This window comes from Prionailurus viverrinus, chromosome F2 (genome assembly GCF_022837055.1).
Source record: "Prionailurus viverrinus isolate Anna chromosome F2, UM_Priviv_1.0, whole genome shotgun sequence".
Classification (NCBI taxonomy): Eukaryota; Metazoa; Chordata; class Mammalia; order Carnivora; family Felidae; genus Prionailurus; species Prionailurus viverrinus.
In genome coordinates, this window is record NC_062578.1 from 53,343,809 (window position 1) to 53,371,803 (window position 27,995).

The 27,995-nt window shown below is 37.1% G+C and overlaps 1 protein-coding gene across 3 annotated transcripts in view; it reads right to left on the bottom strand.

Moving 5' to 3' along the window:
- Window positions 1–27,995, bottom strand: part of RSPO2 (R-spondin 2) — a 165,345-nt gene that overhangs the window by 59,793 nt on the left and 77,557 nt on the right. For 2 of the 3 annotated variants that reach the window (XM_047842671.1, XM_047842670.1), the window contains exons 3-4: window positions 4,218–4,361; window positions 2,093–2,281 (exon numbers count right to left, since the gene is read on the bottom strand). In XM_047842671.1, the coding sequence (XP_047698627.1) occupies window positions 2,093–2,281; window positions 4,218–4,361 (333 nt within the window). The remainder of the gene's footprint in view (window positions 1–2,092; window positions 2,282–4,217; window positions 4,362–27,995) is intronic. The other variant, XM_047842672.1, reaches the window with a different exon arrangement.

Sequence of the window (27,995 nt, forward strand, 5' to 3'; positions counted from 1 at the left end):
CTTCCTTTAATGACCATGACCTGCTGAAAAAAGGAACTGTTCCCTCTCTCACCTGAGGCAAGGTGGGTTACTCCACTGGAAGTTATGCCAATTTTTATCAATTGGAGCTCAAGTTCCAAGACTAATTTTCTACTTTTCATTTCCTACATTTGTAAATAGAAGTTTTTTATTGGAGAGTAACCTTCAATTTCTATCAGCAGTTCTATTTTAGTTCTTTTTATGAAACATTAAACAGTAAAACAAATTCTAATACAACTTTTCAAACCTCCTAACTTTAAAGGTTAGATAATACTGAATTTATCAAACCAAAAATTTAGATGCAGGGGTTAGAGTGATAGCTGCCCTCTCCTAATAAATAATGCTTGGTAAAACCTAAATAGGAAATTAAATCCAAGTTCATTACTGGTTCAGTGGTCAAAAAGAGATTATTAGCAGATGATACATAAATGTTTGTTTTGACATAATTTCAGCTACTGACACTGTCAGGTTATATTCTATTTAGTATTCCTGGAAGCAAAAGAAAATATATAAAAATGCCATAAACATTATAGGTTAACAATGTAGCTGTTATCTACAAAACTCTCAAGCCAGACCTGGGGTAGGTCAAAATCATTTCAGAGGGGAGGGGAATGTGCCGGCTCTTGTTACACATAAGCATGTTTGTTATAGGAGCATTTTCAGGTTAATTTTTGCTATTAACGTAAACCACAATTGGGGGGCCACGTTGCTGGAAGAGGGATGGTGGGGGGTAGTTACATAAACAATATACAACAAAGAAAGTCTTTATTTCCAATACCTGAATACATCGGGTTTGTTTTTAGGCACAAGGTTGCAGGTTAAATGCTCTCAGCTATCCAAGAAGTGCCTTATTAGTTTTGTAAGAAAATATTTTCTTTTATTTTGACTCAAAAATACTCAGTTGAACTGAACAAAACCATCCTTGTTAGTGAAAAGCAGACCCAAAAAAACTTTGTTTCGAAGCCCCAGTGAAGGAAAGCAAAACTAATTCAAGAGGAAAATCTGCCTTCCTAATAGTAGCTTCTGAATCTGGATCTAATAGTTCTCAAAAGCCGACTGGAGTCTTCAAGTCTTAAAAGTTTTGTCTTCCTCCATGGATCATAAACCTCTCTACGAGGAAGCATAATAGGAATATAAATCCATTTAAGCAGATATATATTCTCTTTCTGGGCTACAGCTACAGGGCTGAAAAGCTATGTCCTAATAGCAAGAATGGAGGCAAACAAACGTTTTGATTATTTTCAAGGGCAGTTTTCCAAACACAACTTGCTTTTTTTTTTTTTTTTTTTTTTTTTTGCCTTTCTATTTTGTGCACTAGAAAAATCCCCACTTCATCTCTGGCAACGTAGCATCCGCTGGTGATAAAATAAATAGTAACAAGCGATTATGCTTTAAGAACCACAGTGACATCGCTAAAAACTGCATTTCAATGTACTGACTCAGCTTCAGCCAGCACCTGAGCTATGTATGCTTCTCCTAATTTGTAAATGGGCCTAATCCTGTTATTACAGAATAATTACTGCAAATCAGCACAATTACTACAAAGACATGAATAAACACACACATACCAGTAGCTGTTTTCTACAAATTATTATCCAAACAAAGGGAACCAGCTAATTGTGGTAACATTAAGACAACATTTATTCCTCCCAGTGTTTGGGCAAGTTTATTTTAAGTTGTCATCTTCAACTAGTAATGATGCAGATGATTTTACAGATTTCATAAACCCTCCTAATCTAAACTCTTCTCAACTGAAAGTTGGCCACTTCCCTCAGAGCAACATCTGCAGGGCACATCAGCCCCCCCCCCCGCCCCCCCCCCCACATTGTAAAACTCTCATTTTAGAAAGCTCATTTGTCATGTACTCTTCCAAATCATTTTCAAGGGATCACGAAAGTGAAATATTCACTTTATATTCTTCACATTTTAAGAATTTGTCTCTTAGTAACTACAGGATATATTTTACCCTGTCACCAGTCATATTATTAGGTTTCCTCTATGCGGAGGGAGGATGGTTAGGGAGAACAGAAGTCAGAGAGCACAGAGCCCACCATCGTTAATTCTCTAAACTCACCTCCCGGACAATGCCTCATGGCCATCTTACATCTCCTGGATTCAGCGATGGTTGGACATGGTATCGTGTCCTTTGCTGGCTTTTTAACAATTTGCCGTGTTCTGGTTTCCAGACCCCATTTAAATCCACATGTGCGATTATTTCTGCTACAAGCTCCCCATTCACTCCAATGACCAACTTCGCATCCTTCTAATAAAAAAAGAAAAAAAATACAAACACAGGTAACAATCCACTGTCAAACTTTATAGCTGTGTTTTCTCCACACCTCCTTCAGATAAATTATGTTTTACAGACCACAAAGACCTGTATTCCCTTTTCAGACACTTTAATATTTTGGACCATAGGGTTACTTTCATCTACGTCAAGGAACTGCCACTTAAGTAATTTAAAGACTATTACTTTGTTTTTATCTTATTTTTTAGAGGAATGCCATTGGTCCCTTCTAAAGATACTGAAATACAGAGTCTTTAACAGATTCAATAGCTAAAACCAAGAGAAGAAAAGCCTCTTTTCAAATTATGACAGAAGATAAAATTTTACAGGTTAATTCCAAATGCCCCCGTGGCAACTCACAATTGTGTTAGTTTTACTGTGGAAGCCAGTACTCGGGGAAAAGGACAGGGAGTTTGTTTTCACATCTTCTGGTTATCAGAATCCTTTCACTAGCTGTCTAGAAACCACTGTCTATATCTCTTACTCCCTAAATTGGTGCTCTGTATCACTATAAGCAAGTATGGTCAGGTATTTGCAAATGTAGGTTTTCATGTAAAAGCTTTTAGTATCTCATTTTGTAAATTCCTATAGTGGAGATGTAGGCTCCCCTCCAAACACCTGGGATGGGGAATGAAAGGATAAAAATATGCAGAGTTAAACCTCCTCACCAAATTCACCATGCAAAAGCCCCTTTGCACTAGCAGATGAGGACTCAGGCCCTGAGTCCACACACAATATTTTGGCATTTCAGATCTCAGCAGGCATAGTGGTTACACATAGACTTTTCAAAGCTATTTAAGAGTTTTTACTCAGGGAAGTACATAGGGCTCTATTTGTAATTTTTTATACTTAAGGATTTCATAAGAGTTTCCACTGAACATTTGTAATGGGTGTGGGTCTTGCCTCTCAAAAGGAAATTCAACATTCTGAATATTCTCTTCTGATGACTTTTTTTTTATAGTGTCACCTGTATGAACATATTAACCCCCACATAAACAAGAATATAAGTACACATTTCTTCAAAATCCTGTCATTTGAATGTGTTCTCTGCAAATTTTCAAATAGATCATTAGACTATTTCAACAATATTTCTGCAGAAAAAAAAGTTCTCATTTTTTAAGTCCCCATTTTAAGGGATGCAAAGTCTCATTTAATACACAATTCTGTTATAAATCCTCTCACATGTATAACATGTCAAATAGAATCCAGGGTGGTGAGAAGGGGGTGTGATGGTGATGCCATTACACCTGGACGTTAGATTCGTTAGATTAGGCATTCATCAAAATGTAGGCACTCACAGATCTTTACATTCTAATCAGTTGTCTAAAAATAGCAAAGTGTTTTTCAAACACTCAAAAATTGTAACATTTTTAAAACATGTACTCCTAACTGTTCATGAACAGTGTATATTAAGTTACACATTCTAGATATCTAAATTTAGTAAAAAGTAACATTGTTTTAATACACTTTCCAACATGCAGCAGATAATCCACAAAACATTTTGCACAAAATTTTTCTTTTCAACTTTTTAAATGGCTAAACAGGAAGCTCCATAATTAAGATACATTAAAAAGTGATAGAATAGTTCATGGTACTGCTTGAAATTTTGTTTTTTACAACTTCTAATATATGTATGTATTACAGATGATAAAAACATACCAGCATTTAAAGAGTTGAACCTAGCCAATGTATGACTAGCAAATTTTGTAGGAAGATTTAATAGGACACTACCAATGTCATGATGCCTAAAAAAATTCAGCAAGGCAGCAAAGAACTTAAATAATTTTCAGTTCTAATTAACAAGAGAACCAATTTGTTTTTGGGTTAAATATATCCAGCATGCATAATTTTTTCAAGGAACAGGTGTTAAAATAAAAGTTGACGTTTGAAAGTTACATGAAAAACTACTCACCCACACATTCCATGGTTTCATCTAATGGTGCAAAACCATCTGGACATTCATCAAAGCAACGGCCTCTATGCAAATAAAAGCCTACTTTGCACTTGGTACAAAAGTCTTTGCTAAAGCAAGAATCACAGTTTTCTATTCTGCATCCTAAAAACAATTTTAAAGAGAAAAAGAAAATTTCAGTCAAAGAAATTTACTTGTTTTGCAAATAAAACTCACAAATTTACCGGTTAGCTCAATCGAAATTCTAGTGGTCAGAAAAATATGTGTTCAACTCATTTGTTTCCTAATGCCATCTCATTCTAAATCACTCCTACCTCTTCCAACAGCTCACCACATCAATAGGCTAAGAGAAAATTCCAGCCTAGGGCCCTAGGCAGCAAGCATAAGACCCTTCAGAAAATTTTGCAACTCCAAATGAGATTAAAACAAAGGATTAAAAAGAAAAAGAAAACACGCCCACTACAAATTGCATTGCTGCTGGGATTGAAATCTGTTCTGCTCTTCAAAAGACCTACAATGAAAAACACAATGGGAATACTCTAATCAGTATCTTCTGTTTTCAGGACAGTAAATTAAAATTCTCTTTAATGTTAGTCAGTGCTGACATTTACTTTCAGCAGAAGGTGTCTTAACTTGGAGGGATAGTATAGTCACTCTTTTTGAAAGCTTACAATGTGCCAAAGGCTTTACATGCATTTCCATTTAGTCTTTATAATAATCCTATAAGGTAAGCAGTCCTATCCCTAGTTTGCAAAAAAAGGAACTTGAGATCAAGAGAAAGTCACACAGCTAATAGAGGCTGAGGTGGTTCTTAAAGGCCCCCAAACTGATTGCCTTCTAAATCTGTATTCTTTTCTCTTTAATGTGCTAACAGAATTTCTCTAGGAACAGTTTGTTAAAAAGAAGTGCTTTTAGGTCTGCTATTTCTGGGTTTGAATCCCAGCTCTCCTCTTAGCAGCTCTGTGACTCTGGGCAAGTAACTACAGGGCTCTGAGTGTCTATTTCCTTCTGTATAAAACAGGGACACATCACTGACCTTACAAGACTATTATTGTGGAGATTTGTAATAGTATATGCAAATTGACTTGCTCATAATAGGCAGTCTGCACACAGAAGCAACAGGAGATTAGAAACGTGTATGTTTTCCACTAAACCACACACATTTCAACAAAGTGTAAAAAGAACTAATTTATAGACTAGTATTCTAGGTCAGATTCCCTGGTAGACCGGTAACATCTGGACTGGAGATAATTGGCTTACACAGGTGAAAATAAATATACTCTGCTCTTCAAGGAGAGGAAAGAAGAGAAGGCTGGAGGACTGGTTAATTGAAAACTCAGGTTTTCAACAGATTATATAGTGCATTACTATATGCACTATATAAGTTATATATATAGTTATATAACTATATATGTTAGTTGACAGCAACTGACAATATGTTAACCTCTAGGAAAACTCCATGGCATCACTTTTATTCATTTAACAAGCCTCTGAATGTCACTACTGTATTTGGTCCTTTAATAATTCAGAAAAGCTTTAAAATGTACAGTTGCTGCAAGCAAAGAGATAATGGAATAGAACATAGAACCAAAACAGGACATCACTGAATATTAAAATTTTGAAAATTGAGAAAGTGAGAAAACAGAATTTAAAGACTAAAAAATACTTTTGTTGAAATAGACTACAGTTTAAATAACGAAAGTTTCTGGACCCGTAAAAAGTAAATAGCAACCTTCACCTTTCAATCTTGGGTCTAACAGGCTTCATGCATTAAATGACCACCATGACGCATCTAAGTCTGTTCCTAAAATGTTTTAAATTTACAAGTGGAAAACCAGTGCGTAGAAGTCCGTAGTCAAATTACACTATCACTCTTTGGGGGAGGATAGTGGGTAAAGAACAATTTGTCACCCCACAAAATATGCATTTGTAATCTTAAATGTTGTGACTTATATTTTAATAAAACTGTCATCTATAGCTAGTCAGTTGGTTCTTAATCATGACCAAAACACATTGTGTCCGCAAATTGTTGGTTGTCTTGCTTTTTCAAAAAAGCAAGCAACCCTTCCTATTAGCTGAATTATTTTTCAAAATAATTATGAACATTCCAAAGGATAAAATAGAACTAAAGGGTAAAGACAACAAAGCATTTATATTAAGAAAAGAGAACTATACACTTCATAAATCTGCAGTTATCTACAAGGTCTGCCTTTTCTTTAAAACATGGATTATGCCAATAAGCTTTTTGGCCTAAAAGTTATAGCAGTAAGCATTTGGAAATAATTTTATAAGGTCCTCTGCTGATATTTACTCTTACTTGTAGCTCCCTTTCCTCATTTCATTCCATGCTCCTAATACCAGTTCACAGAATGTGGAATTTCTGAAATACCTATCATTCTATGTAAAAATACCTAAAGAAAATCTTGATTATTTGTCCTCAAATTTAAGGAGAATAAATATCTGATGCATTCAAACTGTAGACTACTACAACCATGAAGCAGCACAGGGTGAATTATAAGCAGTGACTGAGAAAAGCTCTGAGATCAGTAAGTTAAAAAGGCCTGTTGCAGGATGTATGGAGTATGGTGCGATGACTGCACATGTGTGATGTATGAAGGAGCCTAGAGAACTTGGGAAAGAGGTGGTGGAATTTTGAAATATGTTAAAAATTATACATTTCTGAATGATCTGAATCTTAATTTTTATTTGAGAGAGAGAGAGAAAGGGAATCTTAAGCAGGCTCCATGCTCAGCCAGGAGACTGACATGGAGTTGGATCCCATAACTTCGGCATCATGACCTGAGCCGAAACCAAGAGTCATATGCCCAACCAAGCCACCCAGGAGCCCCTGAATCATATGAATCTTTTATAATTTTAATGTGTTTATGCATTAAAAGTAAAACAGAAAAAGTTATTTTAATAAACACTGTGACCTGATTAAATTTACAGAAAACAACACTATATTAACATTGTGAAAGAAGTTATTTTGATTTTAACAGGCATTCCATCCTCAATTATGCCACACACAATTTCTTTTCAGAGTTATGTGCATGAAATTATACCCCTTATATGATAATGTTGAACTACCTTAGCCTTCAAAATACACAACTGTTTGACCATCTCATCAATATCTTTCATTTCCATATGTTCAATGGTGCTTTTCCTTCATTCAAATCATTAGGGGAAAAAAATATCAAAATATTTCTTATTTAACAAAGCATTTAAACAGAAGCTTTGATTGGCACCAAGTCCTGACATGATCTGAAGCTCTGCTAACCTTCCTGGGTCTCAGGGATCCTGCCACAACATAAAACCAACACAGGCAGCCCACACACTCAGAAGCCTAAACTGAGAGCACATCAAATCAAATACCTTTGAACCAAAAGCTTTTCAAAGCAACTGTCTCAACCACCTACCCTGCCAATCTACTTCTTGACATGCTTCCTAGAACCTCTTTATTACCAACTCCAGTTCCATCCACAACCGCCTGTCCCATTCAGCCACTTCTCCCAGATCTAACTCTTCTGCTTTGGAGAAAACCACTATTTGTAGGAACTTATAGTTCCAGGTTCCCCTCTAGCCTGTATCCATTCTCTCCCAGAAATTTCTTCAGCTTGTGATCCTTAAATAAGTGGGATTCACATCAACCTTATTAATTCATTTATATAAAAGTAAAACATTCTCATTATCAATAAAAAAATCAAAACAGGTGCAGAAGATACAAAACTACTCGTATTTACCTGAATGGTACAACAGGACTGCTTCCCAAAAATAGCTATTTTATTAACAGTTCAGGAAAATCCTTATGTCAATTTTATAAATAAATGAGTTTTAAGACACCAATGAGATCATTCAATAGACTGATCAACTTTAGAAAACTCTATATGGCTTAAGAAAACAGAGATACCAGAGTTTGCTGAACAGAGGTCTCCATAAAAATCTATACTTTGTCCTTGTTCAGAAATAAGACCCTACTTTAGCCAACTTACATGCTTCTAAATTACAGTGCCTCCTCAAAAATGTAATCCAAGTGAGCACTGCCAATATTGGTTTAAGTAAAATTACTGTCCAAGTGAAACTGTGTCCAAATACAATCTGATGGGGCTGTCATTTGGCAAGGGGAACTTACTCTGGCCAAGAAACAAAAATAGGGTAGCTACCCCTCTCCTGTCCCTCCACAGTATCCACACAGGCTCTATTATAAAATTTTTCAAATTACACTGTAGTTCAGTTCAATAGTTCATTCCAAGCATTCCCCAAAAAAGGAGCACATGCCAGGTATTGTACCAGACCCTGAGAATATAAAATTATAATGCCCATTCCCTGTCCTAGAGGTGCCAAAGACAGGGGGGCATGAGGCACTCACAAAGCACTGCAATATAGCATAGTAGATATTAAAGGCATGTGCTGTGTACATTAGAGGCAGAAAATACAGATCCATTTCTGTTCTGCCATTACAGTTTTTCTTTCAGTCTGTAAATTCTTTGTTTCTAACACAGTGCCGGACACATGGTGGAGTTTTAATGCTTGCCAAATGAACGAACACAAGTGCCATTTAAAAACTCAATTCCTTTATATTTAAAAACCCATTTGAATGCTAGGTATGAGATTGCTTGCACATGCCCTGTAAATATCTGTTATATAGAGAGAAAAGCCATGGTTGCTGGAAAGGAATGCAAATCGTATTGGAAGAACAAATAGTCCAACACCTGAAAACAATTATAATAGAGAACTTAAGTATTGAAGTGTGGCAGGTAACATATGCCATGGAAGTTGGAACCTCAGCTGGGCAGGTTTTAAAGAGACAGAGGGAAGAGTGGAGTCTTGACGAGGGTGACTCCATTCATAATCACACAACAGAAAATTCATATGGCACATGATGAGCCCAATGAAGAGTGGCTTAAATGAGCTGGAGATCAGAAGTGGAAGATGGTTACTTTAGAGTAAATGGTTACTTTGCTGTAAGTGGGGAATTTACTTCTTACTTTGTTTCAAAAAAGGAAGTTATAAATCTCTTCAACTTTGTGTGAAGTTATATTTAAGTCATAATTACAATTACAATTACATAATTAAAAATACAATTGAAGTTGTATTTAAGTCATAATTAAAATTAATAAAAATGAAGTTAGGCTCAAGATTAGGGCTTGGTCTAGCAGGGAGAGAGTCTTGATAGATTCTTGAGCATGAGAGCAACATGACCAAGATGGTACCCGGTTTGTTCCCTGATTTCAACAGACAGAAGCATATAGGGCGCCTGGGTGGCTCAGTCGGTTAGGTATTGGACCCTTGATTTCAGCTTAGGTCATGATCTCATGGTGATGAGGTCAAACCCAGAAGGCAGGCTTTGTGCTGGGCATGGAGGCTGCTTAAGATTCTTTCTCCCTCTCCTCTGCACTGACTGTGCCCACATGCCTGCCCGCCCTCTCCCTCCCTCCCTCTCTCTCTCAAAAAAAAAAAAAAAGTGCCAGAGGTCAGGCATCATGATGGAGAGCTAGAGGCTCAGATGAAAAAGCAATGTTCCTGCATTTCAGGATCTTGGTCTACTAAAAGCAAAGGTACAGCGGCAGGCAATGAGGTAATAATGTGATTACTCCTTCGTATATACAAAGGGAGCAGGGAAGGAATGCTTTAGGAAACTTAAGTTTCCTGAAAGAAGAAAGAATGGAGGTAAGGAAAATCACCAAGAGGCTCAACACTAAAAGGTAATGCTCACAGGAAAGGGAGTTACAATGAACCAATAAAAGTGACAAACTGGGTAGAAGAGATGAAAAACCGAGAGAAACCAAAGATGCACAATTCTCCCCACCCCCAACTTTGGTATCAGCTCTCTCAGGGTTTTGGCACACCAGGAGAGGAAGTTTTGTTTATCTTCTCACCAAAAATTTAGATGACAACAGCCATCTTTTAAATGAATATCTCAGATGGCAATCAAGTAAACAAGAGAATTAAAACCTTAAATTAAAAGCATAGAAAAATCAGCCTTTGTTAAACCCAACTGTGAAAATGTAATTCCATACATTGCAATTAATTATTGGAGAAAGGGAAGCAATCGGTGAGGTAGACAGGAGCTCAGACACATACAAATGAACATTTTTCTATTATTTTTTGGTCATCAAGACTGTCAGGTACAGGCTGTCTTAGCACAACATGAAAATATGACTGCTAATTGTTCAGCTGCCCTTTATTGTCAAAGCACCAGCATCTCCATTCAGAATGTGGCAGATGCTGACACCCACTAGGGGTATTTATTCTTTGGATTGCAGCTGTATCAAAAAGCATCAAGCTGGCCCCTGGAAAACCCCAGCTCGGTATACGCTAAAATTTTAACAGAAATTCAAGGGACAGGTTGTTCCAAAAGACATTCAGAATTAGAATTTTAGCAATTTTTCACATGGGAAGTACTAAACTGTGCAACTTAATATGAGTTTTTTTTTATTGTTTAAATATTTTTAGGCTTCTCTAACAACTTCAGATATTCTTGTTTAACATTCCTTCTCAAAACTTGCAATGGCTTATGTATACTTAACTAAAGTTTTTAAGCTTTATGTTACCAAAGTCATGCATTTTCTAATATATACTATTGCAATAATCCCATTAGACTAAGGAATGATGAAAATTATTACCTAAAATTTTAAATTACATTTTTTGTAGTATGGCCTAGTTAGCTCATGAGAAGCTTCATGATATTTCAACCTAAAAAAATACATAAATAAAGGACTCAGAGGTTTCAGGACTCAAGTTTTCATACTTACTATTTGAGTGATGACAGAGAAAACCAGTACTATTGAGTTAAAAGAAGATCCAGGGTGGAAGTCTGTGTAAAACCCATTGCAATGGGTTTACGTTAAGATTACCTTTATTAATTAGGAGAATTAGCACAGGATGAAATTCAACTATGTCAAGTGCAGAATAGGATACTCAGAACAGGATCCAAAGGCAGGAAACAAGAACTATGTTGAGAATATCATGACCTTTCAAATAGTACAGTGGTTAGCAGATCTGAGGTTAGCATCTTGGCTCATTTACCATTATGTGACTGTGGGCAAGTTGGCAAAACCCTTTGCCTCAGTATCATCATCTATATTAAAAAAAAAAAAGGTTAACATCAGTCCTATCTTAGGGTTTTTGAGACATTTCAGAAGCTTGATAAAGGCAAAGATTTCAGCACAGTATCTACTGCGTAATTAGTGATCAAAGAATGTGAGCTATCATGAGAGTAAAACTTTACCAAACAGGACAGTCCAAGATGGCAAATGAAAGGAAGAACCAACAAAATACCAGGATACTCCATTTGTAGTAGATATACAGATGCGCATATATATATGTAATCATTTTAATAAATATTTATATATTTGCACTACTCAAATGAAAGACATTATCCTGAGACTAATGCCTGTCCTCAATATAATGGCTTTACCCTTCCTTTTTCATTTTTATTTTTTTAATATTTATTTACTTTAGAGAGAGAGTGCGTAAGCAAGCAGCCAAGGGGCAGAGAGAGGGAGACACAGAATCTGAAGCAGACTTCAGGCTCTGAACTGTCAGCACAGAGCTCAATATGGGGCTTGAACTCATGAACCATGAGATCATGACCTGAGCTGAAAGTCGGACGCTTAACCAACTGAGCCACCCAGACACCCCGTGTGGCTTTACACCCTTCTTTAGGCCATGCAGCTAAAGAAACAGAACACAATCATTTGTTGGTTACCTACATGAGAAGTCATCTACTCAAATATTAGGAACCAGGATTTAGGAAAATGGATCTAAATGTAATTTTGACCTTAGAAGTAAGAGAAATTACATCTTCTCTGTGCCCTACTACTCCTTTCACTATCAGATGGGAGGGAAAATACCAGACCTAACCATATCATAGGATTGTTTGGAGCATCACATTTAAAATGAGAACAAAAAGAACAGGTGAAAGGTACCACATAATTTTATCACTCCCTAGAGCTACATAAGCCTACCCAAAATATTGCTATCTTATGTATCACAAAATATTAAATAGATATTAATAGAAAGGTGCAGGGCCCTTTACGTAAAATGAAGATTTTCAATTTATGAAGGGCACTAAAGGTGGTTTATCATGGCCATTGGGGCAGTGACACAAGCGTTGCAAAATTCTGGCCTTGTGTGTAACTTTAGTCAAATTTTAATTAGATAGGATGAATGGAAATTCATATGTTGTTTTTCAGATATCTATAGAGTTTTACCTTGCATGCCAAAAGTGTCTTATTTCAACTTTAAAGGATACATATGCTATCAAAAGTATTTTGTTTTCCTGACTCATTTTAAAGTGTTACAATAGTTCATTAAAAAAACAACAACAACACAAAACCTTGGGGCACCTGGGTGGCTCAGTCAGTTACGTATCAGACTCTTGATTTAGATTCAGGTTATCATCTCAGGGTTTCTGAGATCAAGCCCCACGTCAAGCTCTGTGCTGACAGCATGGGTCTGCTTGAGATTCTCTCTCTCTCTCTCTCTCTCTCTCTCTGCACCCCCCCATTCATGCTAATATATAAATAAACTTAAAAAATAAATACCCAAAACTCAAATTGGGAAATATATGTTGGTAGATGCATTCTAATATTAGAATGTTTAAAAATTATGTCTGGCCCACCCACAGAAAAAAATCTGAAGAAACACTGATGTTTATGTAAAATCATGCAATCAAACAATGAGGAACTATAAAAACGTTGGCTTCACTTCCTGTATATTCAAGTGATGCATATTTGAAGTATTCTCAAAATAGCTGAAATTAAAACTTGGACACATTTACTGAGAATACAAAGGCAGGTGTTTAAAGGGACTTTTTTTTTCCTATTTAAAGCAAATGAGAGGGGAGGACAACTATCTCAAATGGAAGGAATATGGTAACAATGAAACAATTGTAAAAATCATAAAGCAAATTCATGTCTCTTATCAGATTTTATTTTCCTACCAAGTAGCAGATCTCTCATCTTGGTTACACCTTGTGTGCTTTTCCCTTTTTAACTTGTCAATTTTTCATATTAAGGTGGAACCAGAGCAGTTTATTGTAAACTGCAGACCTGAGATTTAGCTGAACTTTTCCAAATGTTGGCAAATACACCTCTGTCCACCCAACTAAACAGCAAAGTATATGGAAGCTAACATGGGGTTGCTCTCCACTCAACCCTCATTCAAGGAAAACAAGAAGAATCTCTTAATCCCTTCACACTCTAAATAGGCTAGAGCAAGAAACATCAAACTTTTCCTCTAAAGGGCTAGATAAATATTTTAGGTTTTGTGGGCCATGCAGTCTCTGTCTAAACTACTCGACTCTGTTGTAGATCAAAAACAGCCATAGACAATATGTAGTGCATGGCTGTTTTCCAATAAAACTTTATTTATGAACACTGAAATATGAAGTATCATTTTTGTGTACCACAAAATATTGTTTCCCCTTTGACATTTTTCTCAACCACTTAAAACTCTCAAAGCTATTTTTTACAAGGGCCCCCCGAAAAGCTGGCAAGCCAGATTTTGCCCATGGGTCATAGTTTGCTGAGTCCTAGGCTAGAAAATGATTGAAATCCATGGGCACATTGAAGGAAGAAAGAACCAGGCTTCATGTTTAAAACACCAAATGGTAGCATTTAAGCTTAGGGAGGCATAATGATGTCTTAAATACATCATCTGGTGTGTACATAATACAAATATCAAATGAACAAGACGCTGCTGGAATTGAATTATCTCAACATGGGAACATTTGTACTTCCCTGTTTTTCATACTATATTGATAAATCAAGAAATAGGACTCCTTAGGAGTTATCAATAGATCAAAATTCCATGCTGCCTTTAATAAGCCTGTGGTTTCTTGATTACATATGCATTGACTAGTCAGTGAAGTGTTGGTTGGAGAGAAAGAAGGGAGAAAAATTTTACCAAACAATGCATTTTGGTTAAAACCTGCATTACAGTTATGCCTCCTGATATACAGGCTGATATATCTGCCCAACTCTGTGAAGGTAGCTTTGTTAGTTCTGCTTATCCAATTTGATTACAACAATAGATAGTTTCAGCCATGCAATGCAGAGGCTGCAAACCCTCGGGCTTGCCAGTGGACTCCTCAGAACTGCTTACTTGCTCCATAAGTGGGGATAACACTGCTTCCGTCCTAGGATTTCCAGGAGCAAATGAAAGGATGGATGCAAACACACTTTAAAAGCTGAAGTGCTAAGTAGAAGCTTTATTTGCACAAAGGAAAACAGACCACAAGGTAGCATCTGCCTTTAAAGCAGAATGATTCTGTCAAACTTGGGTCTAAACTGAAATGAGAAGCACATTCAAGAGAACTACAAACTCCTAAGAAAATTAAATGTAAGTGTGAGAAAGAAGACTTCTGTTACATATCAGAGCAAGCGTTTTAGGACCCTAAATTAAAAATTTTTTAAATCTTCTGTTAAGAGTCCTGAAAATTACAAAGCCATGTTACAAACTACAAAGTGACAGAGAAGAAAATAAGTATTCTAGCTCTCAGGCTATTCGATATAATTTGGCTTCCAGAATAAATAGAACGAGTGCTCCATGATTTTTCTTTAGAGGGTTGTGTAATACAATTAAAGCAGGGTGTGCTCACAAGGTGCTAGAGCATCAGTGCTGTGGACCAGCATACGAAACATCCATAGTGTGAAGTGAAATCACCATTACTGTTGCTGTTGATGGCATGTCTGATGTGGTCTGCTTCTTCTAATCTTGATGGCTTAGTCACACCGGGGCTATAGGTCACAATGATCTAAATTAAGATGGCTCTGGGGTGCCTGGGTGGTTCAGTTGGTTGAACGTCCAACTTCGGTTCAGGTCACGATCTCATGGTTTGTGGGATGGAGCCCCGCGTCAGGCTCTGTGCTGACAGCTCAGAGCCTGGAGCTTGCTTTGAATTCTGTCTCCTCCTCTCTCTGCCCCTCCCCACGTGTGCTCTGTTTCCCTCTCAAAAATAAGTAAATGTAAAAAAAAAAAATAAAAAATAAAATAAACTAAGGTGGCTCCGCCTTAGCCACAGAAAGACCACTGTGATCTTCCAAAGCTCAAGTTTAAAATCCTTCAGCAGCTTCCCTTTACTTCCAGGTTCAGTTCAAACCCTTGATTTTAAAGCCCAACATCCCTCTGTCTGGACATATCCTTCTACTTCCCTTGCCTCATTGCCATGGTACCTTTACCCTGGCAATGCTGAAGTTTCCTCTAAACTCCCCATGCCCTCCCAGCATCCAGGTACCTGAGACAACAATTCTACTCTCGTGGTTGTTCTTACATTCATCATAATCCTCCTGTCAAATGAAGATCTCATGAAGAAAACAGAACATGTCTTACTCTATTCTGCATCACAGGGCCTAGCATAGGTGCTTGACATAACATTGGATGACAGGTATAGCTGCCAAATGACTAACAAATCCATTAAATTTCTATCAGCTTAAAATAAATACTGAAACGGAGTCTGCCTTGTACATTTTAATGCAATAGCATGATTTTGGTATAAAAATACTTTACATTATAAAGAGCTCCATTTCCGAATTAGGCACCAACTGATTATATATGGTGTTGAAGCTCTTAGATTTTTTTTTTATCTTTGTCTAAGGAACAAGAAGTATGCATATTCCTTAACTGTAAAGCAAGTAGAAATGAGCATTGCAGGGAGATAGGATTTTGCAGAAACTAGACTTAAAATATATATAAAGTCACAAAGAGACCAATATGAAAATGGTGACTGCCAACAGTAAATATTACTCAGGTTTTTTTTCATAGACTTATGACAGTTATTGGAACTAGAAGACTATTGCCCTAGACCATACTATGTAACTTGTGTAAGCTTGCAAAGCTAGTTACTTTTAGAGCTCAAATCAGAGCTGAGTTCCTTCTAATGTAGTGCTCTTTTAAAGATGTAATATAAGGGAAATATAAATCAAAACCACACTGCGATATCACCTCACGCCAGTCAGAGTGGCTAAAATGAACAAATTGGGAGACTATAGATGCTGTAGAGGATGTGGAGGAACAGGAACCCTCTTGCACTGTTGGTGGGAATGCAAACTGGCGCAACTGCTCTGGAAAACAGTGTGGAGTTTCCTCAAAAAATTAAAAATAGACCTACCCTGTGACCCAGCAATAGCACTGCTAGGAATTTATCCAAGGGATACAGGAGCACTGATGCATAGGGCCACTTGTACCCCAATGTTTATAGCAGCACTCTCAACAATAGCCAAATTATGGAAAGAGCCTAAATGTCCATCAACTGAGGAATGGATAAAGAAGACGTGGTTTATATATACAATGGAATACTACTTGGCAATGAGAAAGAATGAAATATGGCCTTTTGTAGCAACGTGGACGGAACTGGAGAGTGTTATGCTAAGGGAAATAAGTCATACAAAGACAGATACCATATGTTTTCACTCGTATGTGGATCCTGAGAAACTTAACAGAAGACCATGGGGGAGGGGAAGGGGGAAAAAAGAGTTAGAGAGGGAGGGAGCCAAACCATAAGAGACTCTTAAAAATTGAGAATAAACTGAGGGTTGATGGGAGGTGGGAGGGAGGGGAAAGTGGGTGATTGGCATTGAGGAGGGCATTTGTTGGGATGAACACTTGTTGTATGAAAACCAATTTGACAATAAATTTCATATTTAAATAAATAAATTCATATTAAAAAATAAAGATGTGATTTAACCACAAATTGATTTCTCTCTTTAGAAGATAAAATCTAATGTCTTTGATCCTTAGTGGGATTGAAAACACTTAAACTGACCATTTCAGAAAAAAAAATTGTCAAAGAACCTGAGATTTTTCTATATGCAGGTTTGTAATTGTACATAGTAGTTTCTTCTGTATTCCATGGTTTATTTTTTAAGGAACAATATGACAGTATCTCAGTCACTGGGGTCACACTGTTACTGGATAATTGTGCAACTCTGGGGAAGTTCTTAATTAGAAACCTTAATATGCATATTTTTGGTGAGGGTTGAGAGAGAGGAGGCAGAGAGAGTGAGAGAATTAACCAGGTCTCTTCCAAATCTATATAACAATTTTTTTTAATTAAGGGAATTTCTACATGCCTGACAGAAGCCTTGTAGGGCTGTGAACACACACACACACACACACACACACACACACATTCATTCTGGATGATCAGTTTAAGTACTTATTAATTGAACAAAACATCCTTTTAAGCACTATTTGAAATGGCTGTTACTATTTGTTTTCTTTTGCACAACACATTAAAAGCTACTACTTTCTCTTTACTTGAACTCCACTTACAAAATGAGACAGGAGAGATTTCACAATACACCCAACTACATAGAAAAGTATCACCCAATTACATTCATCATCATCTATCCTCATCATCGTACTAAAAGAATAATAAAGACAGTGAAAAGGGCTGTCACATGGTGAATAGAAGCCTACCTGGTTGCTTCACTGTACCACCAGCTTCCTAATGATCAAGAAGTTAGTGTCTTTACCATTACGAGATTTTATTTTTTTAATATGAAATTTATTGTCAAATTGGTTTCCATACAACACCCAGTGCTCATCCCAACAGGTGCCCTCCTCAATGCCAATCACCCACTTTCCCCTCCCTCCCCACCCCATCAACCCTCAGTTTATTCTCAGTTTTTAAGAGTCTCTTATGGTTTGCCTCCTTCCCTCTTCCCTTTTTTTCCCCTTCCCCTCCCCCCATGGTCTTCTGTTAAGTTTCTCAGGATCCACATACGAGTGAAAACATATGGTATCTGTCTTTGTATGACTTATTTCCCTTAGCATAACACTCTCCAGTTCCATCCACGTTGCTACAAAAGGCCATATTTCATTCTTTCTCATTGCCAAGTAGTATTCCATTGTATATATAAACCACGTCTTCTTTATCCATTCCTCAGTTGATGGACATTTAGGCTCTTTCCATAATTTGGCTATTGTTGAGAGTGCTGCTATAAACATTGGGGTACAAGTGCCCCTATGCATCAGCACTCCTGTATCCCTTGGGTAAATTCCTAGCAGTGCTACTAGGAATTTACCCTTATGAGATTTTAAATATTAAAGGTAGTTAATAGGAATGTCTTCATTAAATATATAAGTACTTTCAATTTTTAGTTTATATGTTCCATGAACTTATAAAGGAATGCCTCTTTAGAACAAACCAAAAAGCATTTCAAGAATGCTTGAACAAAGAACATGGGTTGTCACTAGTCAGACACACATTCCACTATCAACTCTGCTAAGCACCAGTCGGTGACTTTGAATGAGCTGAGCTGCTTAACTTCTCTAGGCTTCCCCCACCCCTCCCCGTTTACTTGCCTCAAATAGTCAGGTATATGCATAAACTGTGGAGAAGATTTAGCCAAAAAGGAAGTACTAAATAAGTGTCTATTGTTAGTAATAAGTTCAAGGTGTCTTTTACAGAAGAGCAACTAATGTTACAGAAACTGCTCTCCTCTCAGAGACCCTGAGCCACCTAGGATTCATATCAATTATTCAGTTCATATGTAGCGAGCACCTTTTAGATGACAGGCCCTTGACTGGCTGGCCTCTCAGGCAATTAAACTGTGGCTCGGTGGAGACCAAGCTTGGATACAATCCCCTGAAACTAAAGTCAATTAACAGATGTTTTGTTTTATCCCAATCATAGGTGCATCAAAACCTAGCCAGCTCTCCTGCAGGGATGGAATTTCTTAAGAAAGCATAAGAATCAAGAGACCCAGCAGGTGACGACCTCTCAATTAGCTTCTGATAAGGGGGCAGCAGGGCCATCCTCACAGTCCCTCCCCTAAAGAACTATTCTTTAACTTTATCCAGTTATGGTCAGTTTATTAACTGGCTGGTAGCAGCTCTTATAAAGGTGTAAAAGCCACTTCAGCTAATCAGACTTTCCCAGCTGGCAGTAACCTGTTAACCAAGAGAACATGTTTTCTGCAGAGCAGCCTGTAGGGCAAGGTCCTTTTTTGGGAAAGGAACCAGCTTAAGAGAATGGCTTTTCAAAGTGTGCCAATTAAAAGTGATGACCTACCCTCAACCCTGCTCAAAAAAGACAGATTCTAAAGCTTAACAAATAATGTGTTTTGTGATTTTATTTTCTCTAAGAGCAGCAGCATGGAGTAAAGAAACATGGCTAAGTGAAATAAATCAGACAGGGAAAGGCAAATATTGCATGATCTCACTTATATGTGAAATCAAAAACAAAAGAAAAGAAAAAAAGAAAAAAGAAAAGAAAAAACAACTCATAGGAGAAAAACAAAAACAAAAAACATCAGATCTGTTGTTACCAGAGGTTGAAGGTAGGGTGAGGGGGAACTGAATGAAGGTGATCAAAAGGTACAAACCTCCAGTTGTTAGATAAGTAGTAGGGGTGAAACATACAAGGTGATGGCTACAGTTAATACTGCTTTTTGGTATATGTGAAAGGTGTTAAGAGAGTAAATACCAAAGATCTAATCACAGCTCTTTTCCTTTATTTTTTGTATTTACATGAGATGATGGATGTTAACTTATTGTGGTAATCATTTCACAAGATGCATAAGTAAAATTTTGCTGTACACCTTAAACATACACAGTGCTATATGTCAATTATATATCTCAGTAAAACTGGCTTAAAAAGAAAAAGAAACAGGCATTGGAATCAGAGAGAATCCTTTGATATTTGTCTTTCTCTGACTAATTTCGCTTAGCATAATAACTTCTAGTTCCAACCACTATATGCTAACTTGGATGTAAAATTAAAAAATAAAATAAAAATAAATAAAAAATAAATAAAACAATCAGAATCTTAGATCTCATTCTTAGCTCTGCTTCATAAGTGTGTCCTTGGGTAGGTTTCTGAACCTCTTTGAGCTTCAATGGTAAAATGTAAACACTTACCTACATCACAGGGTTGTTGAGGGGAGTGTTAGAATAGCCATTCCCACCAGAAATTTGACGAGAGGGGCTGACTAGAATAGCAAAAACCAGTAACTTCTGGAGACAGTTATAGAATCACAGAATATTAGAGCAATGACCTCCTAGCCTCCCCTAATTTTTAAAGATGAGGACACTGGGACTCAATATGAACTTCACCTATCATCAAAGAGTAAGTTAGGACACCTGACTGACATGTAGCTCAGGAGCCAGCTGTGGACAGAGCGATCAGAAGGGTCCTCTCGGTCTAAATAGTCACCATGATCCCTCTTCTCCTGCCCATAAACCCTCCCGTTTCTTCCTTTCATAATATGGCCCAAACAATTATTTACAATTCTTCAATTCATGGAGTGCCAGGGTGGCTCAGTCAGTTATGTGACAGACTCTTGATTTTTGACTCAAGTCATGATCTCAGAATTCATGAGTTCGAGCCCCACATTGGGCTCCATGCTGTTAGTGTGGATCCTGCTTGGGATTCTACTCCCTCTCTTTTACTCTCTCAAAAATAAACATTTTTAAAAAGCTTCAATTCATATGGAAGCTATATTTCAATCAGAATCTTTTGCAGTACCTGTATCAACAAAATCACAAGAATAAATTAAACTCTAAGATACCAGACATAATTATTAATTAGAACACTAAACATGCCAGAATACATAAAGTAATGGAAATCTCAGAACAAGGAAGAGCAAGTCATGAGAAAGTGGGGAAGGCAAAGACAGGAGCCTGAGGAGGAAGGATTCAAGAGCATTAGAAGCCTGGCTGAAAGCCAGTGTATTCTATTTCATTGTGATCAGCTTAGTGGAGTCCATGAACAGATACATTATTACTGATTATGATATTGATGATTAATGATTGATGTGGAGAAGGACACACATTTCCTCAAAATATCCTCATTATGCTTAGGTGGTACTAAAACTGGTCTTTTACTAAATACAAAGTGGCCTATTCCATAATCAGTGATGGATGGAGACAACATAATTATTATATTGCAGCAATTTTCAAAGGCTAGTTTCTGACCCGGCCAAGTCAGCATCACCTGGGTATTTGTTGACAATATAAATTCTTAGGCACCATTTCAGATCTACTCAATAAGAAACTCGGGGCATGGAAGAAAGCAACCAGTGTTTTAACAGGTGTTAAATACAAAATGCCCCCTAGCTCTTCACTACCTTGCCACCCAGGCTAGATGGTGAAGGCAGAAGAAAATAAAGCTAAGTTCCACTGTTTCCACAGTCTTCCAATGACTATTCTCACCTTACTGCTAACATGTCCCTTCTCTGACCTCTTCTGATTCTGTGATACATCTACCCTATTTGTCTATTGTGATTTGCAGCACTTTGGGTAATAGTGATTACACAATACCACTGTCTAATTTGTATCAATTTCACAAGCAACCCAGTTGGATCCTTAGTCCATCCATAGGCATCTTCTAAATAAAGACATTCTTAATTTTTAGTTTTATTTTACTTCTCATATAATCCCCCAGACACTGAGATCACAGTAACATATTTGTCAGAGAATTGCTTCTTTACAGATATTTCAACACACATCATATGGACTTTATGGTTCTCAGAGTCAGTATATGCATCCTGCTCACTTATAGTTCATAGTTATTCAGATTTGATTAAAAACATTTTAAGCACTTCTGTTCATTTTAAATACCTAGGCCTTTTTCCTTTAAAAAAAATTAATGTTTATTCATTTTTGAGAGACAGAGTGTAAGTGAGGGTGAGGCAGAGAGAGGGAGACACAGAATCAGAAGCAGGCTCCAGGCTCTGAGCTGTCAGCACAGAGCCTGACTCGGGGCTTGAACCCACAAACCAAGAGATCATGACCTGAATGAAGCCTGAGGCTTAATCGACTCAGCCACCAGGTGCCCCACCCTTTTTCCAAATGCATCATTAAACTTCATGATTCAAGAATGGCAGGTATTTTTAAAAGTACTCAAATTTGACATGCAGTAATTCTTTAAAAACCCTTCAACACTGGTCTTGCAGTTCACAAATTAAGGGATGGTTACATTTAACTGCGAATTTTCTTGTATGTTCTAAATTACTCATTTTTAAACCTAGGTCATTTCAAAAACATAATGCTAACATTCTCTCAGCCTAAAACACATTTTTACAAAGTGCCAAAGAGAAGGGCAGAATCATCAAATACAGAAGAAGAAGCTAAAAACAAAAGTAGCAAATTCTCTGGATGCAGATCTCATTTCTGTAATTTTTTGTTTACAAATTATTTTTGAAAATACACTGCCTCTGGCAACAAATGTATATGTATTTTCTTATACATAAAAAGTTAATCCTTTTCCTGCCACTTCAGCATATTTCTGATCCCCTTACTGGTAAATGAATAAAACAAATGCTTGACTGATAGGATATAGATACTTTATAGATTTCTGATTAGACAAGCCTTTCATCTAAGGCTAGTTTTCCCATTTAGGTCTTGGATCCTATGTTCTTCTGTCTCCTCAGTGACCTTGTTTCTTCAATCATTCCCCTATTTTTCCACCTCATATGGCTCTTTCCCATTCAAGTCTCCTTTCACCACACACACACACACACACACACACACACACACACACAATCTCCTAATTCAAGAGCCGTCTTGCTGTCAATAGATACTTTTCAACCAACAATCACCATGTCTGCTTGCCTAAGATTCCACGTGCTCCCTCAAACCAGAGCAATGAGGACAGTGCCCCAATAGTAACAATGAAACTCCTCCCATAAAGGTCAACAGTTCTATTGTTTAAACAATATCTCCCCCATTGCTGAAATCCATCCAACCTTTAGAAAATGTATTTCACTCAGTTTAGGAAATTTCATCCATAAAATAAAAATACCACAATTTTGTGTTCAAGATTATAAATGGAGAGTTCAATGGATTATCACAAAATGGGCAACATATGCAACCATAATACAAGTCAAGAGGAATGTTAGTGCCTCAAGAACTTTTGTGAGGTTTTTGAACAATCACTCCCCTCTCTTCTCCCTCAACTACCATCTTGACTTGAAACCAAAACACATATAAAAGATTACTCATGATCTCTGTTAGATCTATATTTTCTCATTTTATTTTTCAAAGAAGCATGCAAAGTAGGTCATAGTATTTTCTGCCAAAGACTAAGTTTAGAGTTCCCTTGAGAGCTTTGAATGCTTACATCTAACTGCCCTTTGGGTACCTTCCCCAGGATATCTCATACCACTTTGAACTCAACATGTCCCAAAACACCCATTCTCCACCATAATGGCCTTTCTTGCCAGCACATACGCACCTTCTCTTATTCCGTACCTTCATAAATTCACTACCCAACTTCCAAGCCAAAATCATAAGAGTAAGCTCAGTCTCCCTTCACCTTTAGTCAACATCCCATTCATTATCAAGTCCTGTTGATTATCCCTTAATATCTCCCTCATTCCCGTTTCCACTATGATTACCTTCATTTATTCATTGAATAAATGTGTTGAGCCCCACTATGTGTCAACACTGTTCTGCAGATCGTAAGCCTGTATTCAAGCCAAACAGTCTTAAATCCCTTCCCCTCTTGGAGCTTACATTCTATTGGGAGAAGTGAATAAAACAGGCAAAACCTGAGTATGTTAGCTACCCATAGTGCTGAGGAAAGAAGGGAGGAAAGGAGGGAGTGAAAGAATGAGGAAAGGGGGGAGAGATAAAAAATGAAGAAAGGAAACATTGGGAAGGAAAGTTAACATTTTAGATTAGTCAGGGAAGGTCTGAAGAGGAAATATCTATTCTCATTCATTCTCATCTATTCTCTATTCATAATTTTTTTTAACCTAGATTATTGCCCTTGCCACCTTCATTGCTGACTTCCCTTTAACTCACATTTCATTCTGCCAAAAGAAAAATATTTCCCCTTCTTATTCCCCTACTTAAAATCCTTCACTGACTACTTGTGGCTTCAGGAAGGTGCTTAAACTGACTAACTTTAGCACAAAAGGTCTGTCAAACTCAGTCCCCGCCACCTTGACTATCATTTCTGGTTATGCAGTGGAACTGGACTCAATCACCTACATTTTACTTAACAGTGGATGATTTTCTGTGTGTCTCCACACCTTCAAGTGTGCTTTTCCTTTCTTTTTTTCTTACCTAGAACGCTTAATCCTAACAATTCTGAAAATGCCTAGAGTCTTTATAAGGGTCATCTCCCCCATTGATGAAATCCACCCAACCTTTGGAAAGTGCATTTCACTCAGTTTAGGAAACTTCATACAGAAAATAAAAATAGTATGACATCCTCTGCACGCTTCTTTGAAAAATGAGAAAACATGTATCTAACAGAGTAACTGGTAGCAAACAGAAGCAAATTAGCACCCTTTATCACACCCCCACCCTGAACTAATTGATTACTTGTCTGCCTGCTCCACCGGAACAGGGTTTCTCAGCCTCAATGCTACTGATGTTTTGGGCCACATGGTTCTTTGTGGCAGGGGGCTGTCCTATGCCTTTGTCTAATGTTTTGCAGTATCTATAGTCTATCCACCAGCATCCCTTCAACTGTAATAACCAAAAATATCTGCAAACATTACCACATGTCCCCTAAGGGGAGAAATTACCCATGGTAGAGAACCACTACACTATACCATAAGAAACTCAAGGGCACCAACTAATTATGACTCATTACTCTATCGATAGGTAACTGGTACAAAATCCAGCACAAAGGAAGTGTTCAATAAACACATAGAAGAACCACAATCCTGACTTCTAGTACCACAGATTTGTTTTAACTATTTTCACAATGTATGCCAATGTATCATTTTATGACTTCCTTCATTCAACATTACATTGTGAGATTTATCTATGTTGCTGCATGTTGAGGTAGTTCATTCATTTCTACTTTTATATAGTTTCTTTTTTAATATGTTATGCATTTTTTCAATGTTGTGTTGCTTGGACATTTGGGTTGTTTCCAATTTATAGATCTTTATAAAGGATCATGAGTAATCTTTTATATGTGTTTTGGTTACAAGTCAGGATGGTAGTTTTGTGGAGGCAGAAGAGATAGGAGTGATTGTTAAAAGACCTCATAAGCATTCTTGGGGCGCTAACATTCCTCTTGACCTGTATTGCAGTTGCACAAGTTGCCCTTTTTGTGATAATCCGTTGAACTCTCCATTCATAATCTTGAACATAAATTTCTTGTGATATTTCATTTAAAGTTTTTTAATCACTAAGAACAAGACAGTTTTGCAAACAGAAGAAAAAAAGCCAGAGATTCTGGTAAATGTCATAATGCCAATATTCAGGTAAAAAACAAATGAACTTCACCTTACCAAACAAAATATTAAACCAAAAAATGCACTTTTTTGTACTTTTTGTAAATAGCACTTATTGTTAGACGCAAGGGCAAATGTCTGCTATTAGTTAAGATGTGGACTGGTGCAGCTTTTCTAGAAGGCCATTTGGCAATATATATCAAAAGTCTTTAAATATGTGATATTGTTACATGTTAATCTTAATAAAGCTGAAAACATGTTTTTATGTTTAAAAGTTTATCTTATGCAAATCAGATAAATGTATAAAACTAAAGTGTGTATATGAGACTATATAAGAATATTCTTCATATTTTTGAAAAACTAAAATCAAATTCTTAATAGGTGATTAAATATATCAGGATATATCCACTCAGTAGGATATATGCAGCCATATTTAATGACATTAACATAATGTTCAAAATCCATTAAGTTGAAACAAGTTACAAAATAGAACAGGGGTACACTTGTAAAGGGAGAAAGACATAAATATACATAGAAATGAAAGTTGAGGGTAGAAGCCAAATGTTAACTTTTGTTATCTTTGAGTGTTTTTTTTTTAATTTTTGGTTTTGCTGTTTTTTTAAGGCCTATGTGCTTTCTAAGCTTTCTACAAAGAATATTTGTAACTACCCAAGGAATAAAGTTTTTTCATGTAAATGAGTTTTTCAATAAATGAGAAAAAAGTAACGAGAGAAATATCACCTAACACCATCAGAGACAATGGCAGCTCTTAGTGTCCTTGAGTGTATATATTTTTCATAATATGCTTCAAATGGATACTGAATTGGTTTTTAAAAGCATGTCTGGCTTTATAAGCTCCATACTGTATGTACCAAGAGGCCAAACCTAGCCAACATTTCATAAAGCAAGTCTTCCTTCTGAAAATACTGCTTTGCAATTAAAATCTTAAAACAGATGTGCTAGGAAGTTTTATAAAGCTACTTTGCTTGGGGCACCTGGGTGGCTCACTCAGTTGAGTGTCCAACTCTTGATTTTGGCTCAGGTCATTATCCTGGCAGGGTCATGAAATTGAGCCCAACATCCAGCTGCATACTAAGCATGGAGCCTGCTTGGGATTCTCTCCTCTCTCTTCCCCTCTGCCCCTCTCCCTTGCTTGTTCTCTCACTCTCTGAAAAAGAATGTTTTTAAAAAGCTACTGTTGGGGTACCTGGGTGGCTCATTCTGTTAAGTGTCTGACTTTAGCTCAGGTCATGATCTTGTGGTTCGTGGGTTTGAGCCCCTCGTCGGGCTCTGTGCTGACAGCTCAGAGCCTGGAGCCTGCTTGAGATCCTGTGTCTTCCTCTCTCTCTGCCCCTCCCCTGCTCACTCATGCATGCATTCTTGCTCTCTCACTCTTTCTCAAAAATAAATAAACATTAAAAAAAATTTAAAGCTACTGTTGCTTGAAGTATAATTTTCTTCTCTACTGTGGAGCAATAATTGCTTAATAAAAAGTGGGTATGATTTCAAATTCTAAGTCTGTAACAGCTTTTCCAATTTAACTCTGTCTCATCCTCTGAATACAATACAAACAACAATGGAATATATGCAAAGTATGGGGGAAAAATCAAATAATTGGTATGAAAGAATCATGGCCATCCAAAGTCACATAGTGAGAATTAAGAAATAATTTTCCACTTTCACTTTGATTCACAGGAATCTTACTCATAAGCCCTTCCAGCTTGTACCAGATAAGTAATGATTTCCTCTAAGTCAGTAAACTGCAACATCGATTACATTCAGTTACAATAAGTATAACCACAGCAAACCCATTCTCACATGGAAATTCTCTTTCCAAGGCTGATTTACAGTCACTGCTCTCCTTTCTGAGAAAAGGGATAAACTTAGCCAAAATGTGTTTGAAGATATATCTGTTGATACACTATAAAGTATTGCTGAGGTGGCTATCCATACAGGTTTGCCTGGGACAGTCCTGGTTTACAACTGTGTCCCTGCAAAGTTATTATCAGCAGCCCCTTGGACTCGCCAATGTCCTAGGGTTGAGTAACACATTACATTGTCAGGGTACTGTCCATACACAGACTGCATAAGTGCTAGGCCTAAAACTTGGAATAACTGCCTGGAGCCATCTACACTCTTACCTCATCTTCCTTGTGCACTGATGGTATGGAATGAAAAATGCACCAAATATTCAGGAACGTAAATCCTGCCCCCTCCCACCAGGTGGTCTAACGCAATCTGACTAGGACTCCCTTTTAAGGTAAACCTATCATTCCATGGAAGTTAAAAAAAAACTATGGCAGACAAATTACTAGATAGCCCCCAAATCAAAAAATTAAGGACAAGGTACATACTTGAAAAATTAGACAGTGTTGTCAGAGGTTGGGAGTTCTGTCTCTGTAATTGTTAATCCAAACAATTCCATGAAATAGAGGCAGATATGAATTTTCACTGAGCCTATGTATTTCTATCTCTGCTAATGGAAAATTATTCACCTAGAAAACTTAGGACCAAATTTGATTCTCTTTTCACTCTCTGAAATTAGTTTCTATGTCTCCTTGATTCTATTTTTTAACATCTCTGGAATTCATTACCCACAGACCTTTCATCAGAATGTGATTTCTCATCTGTA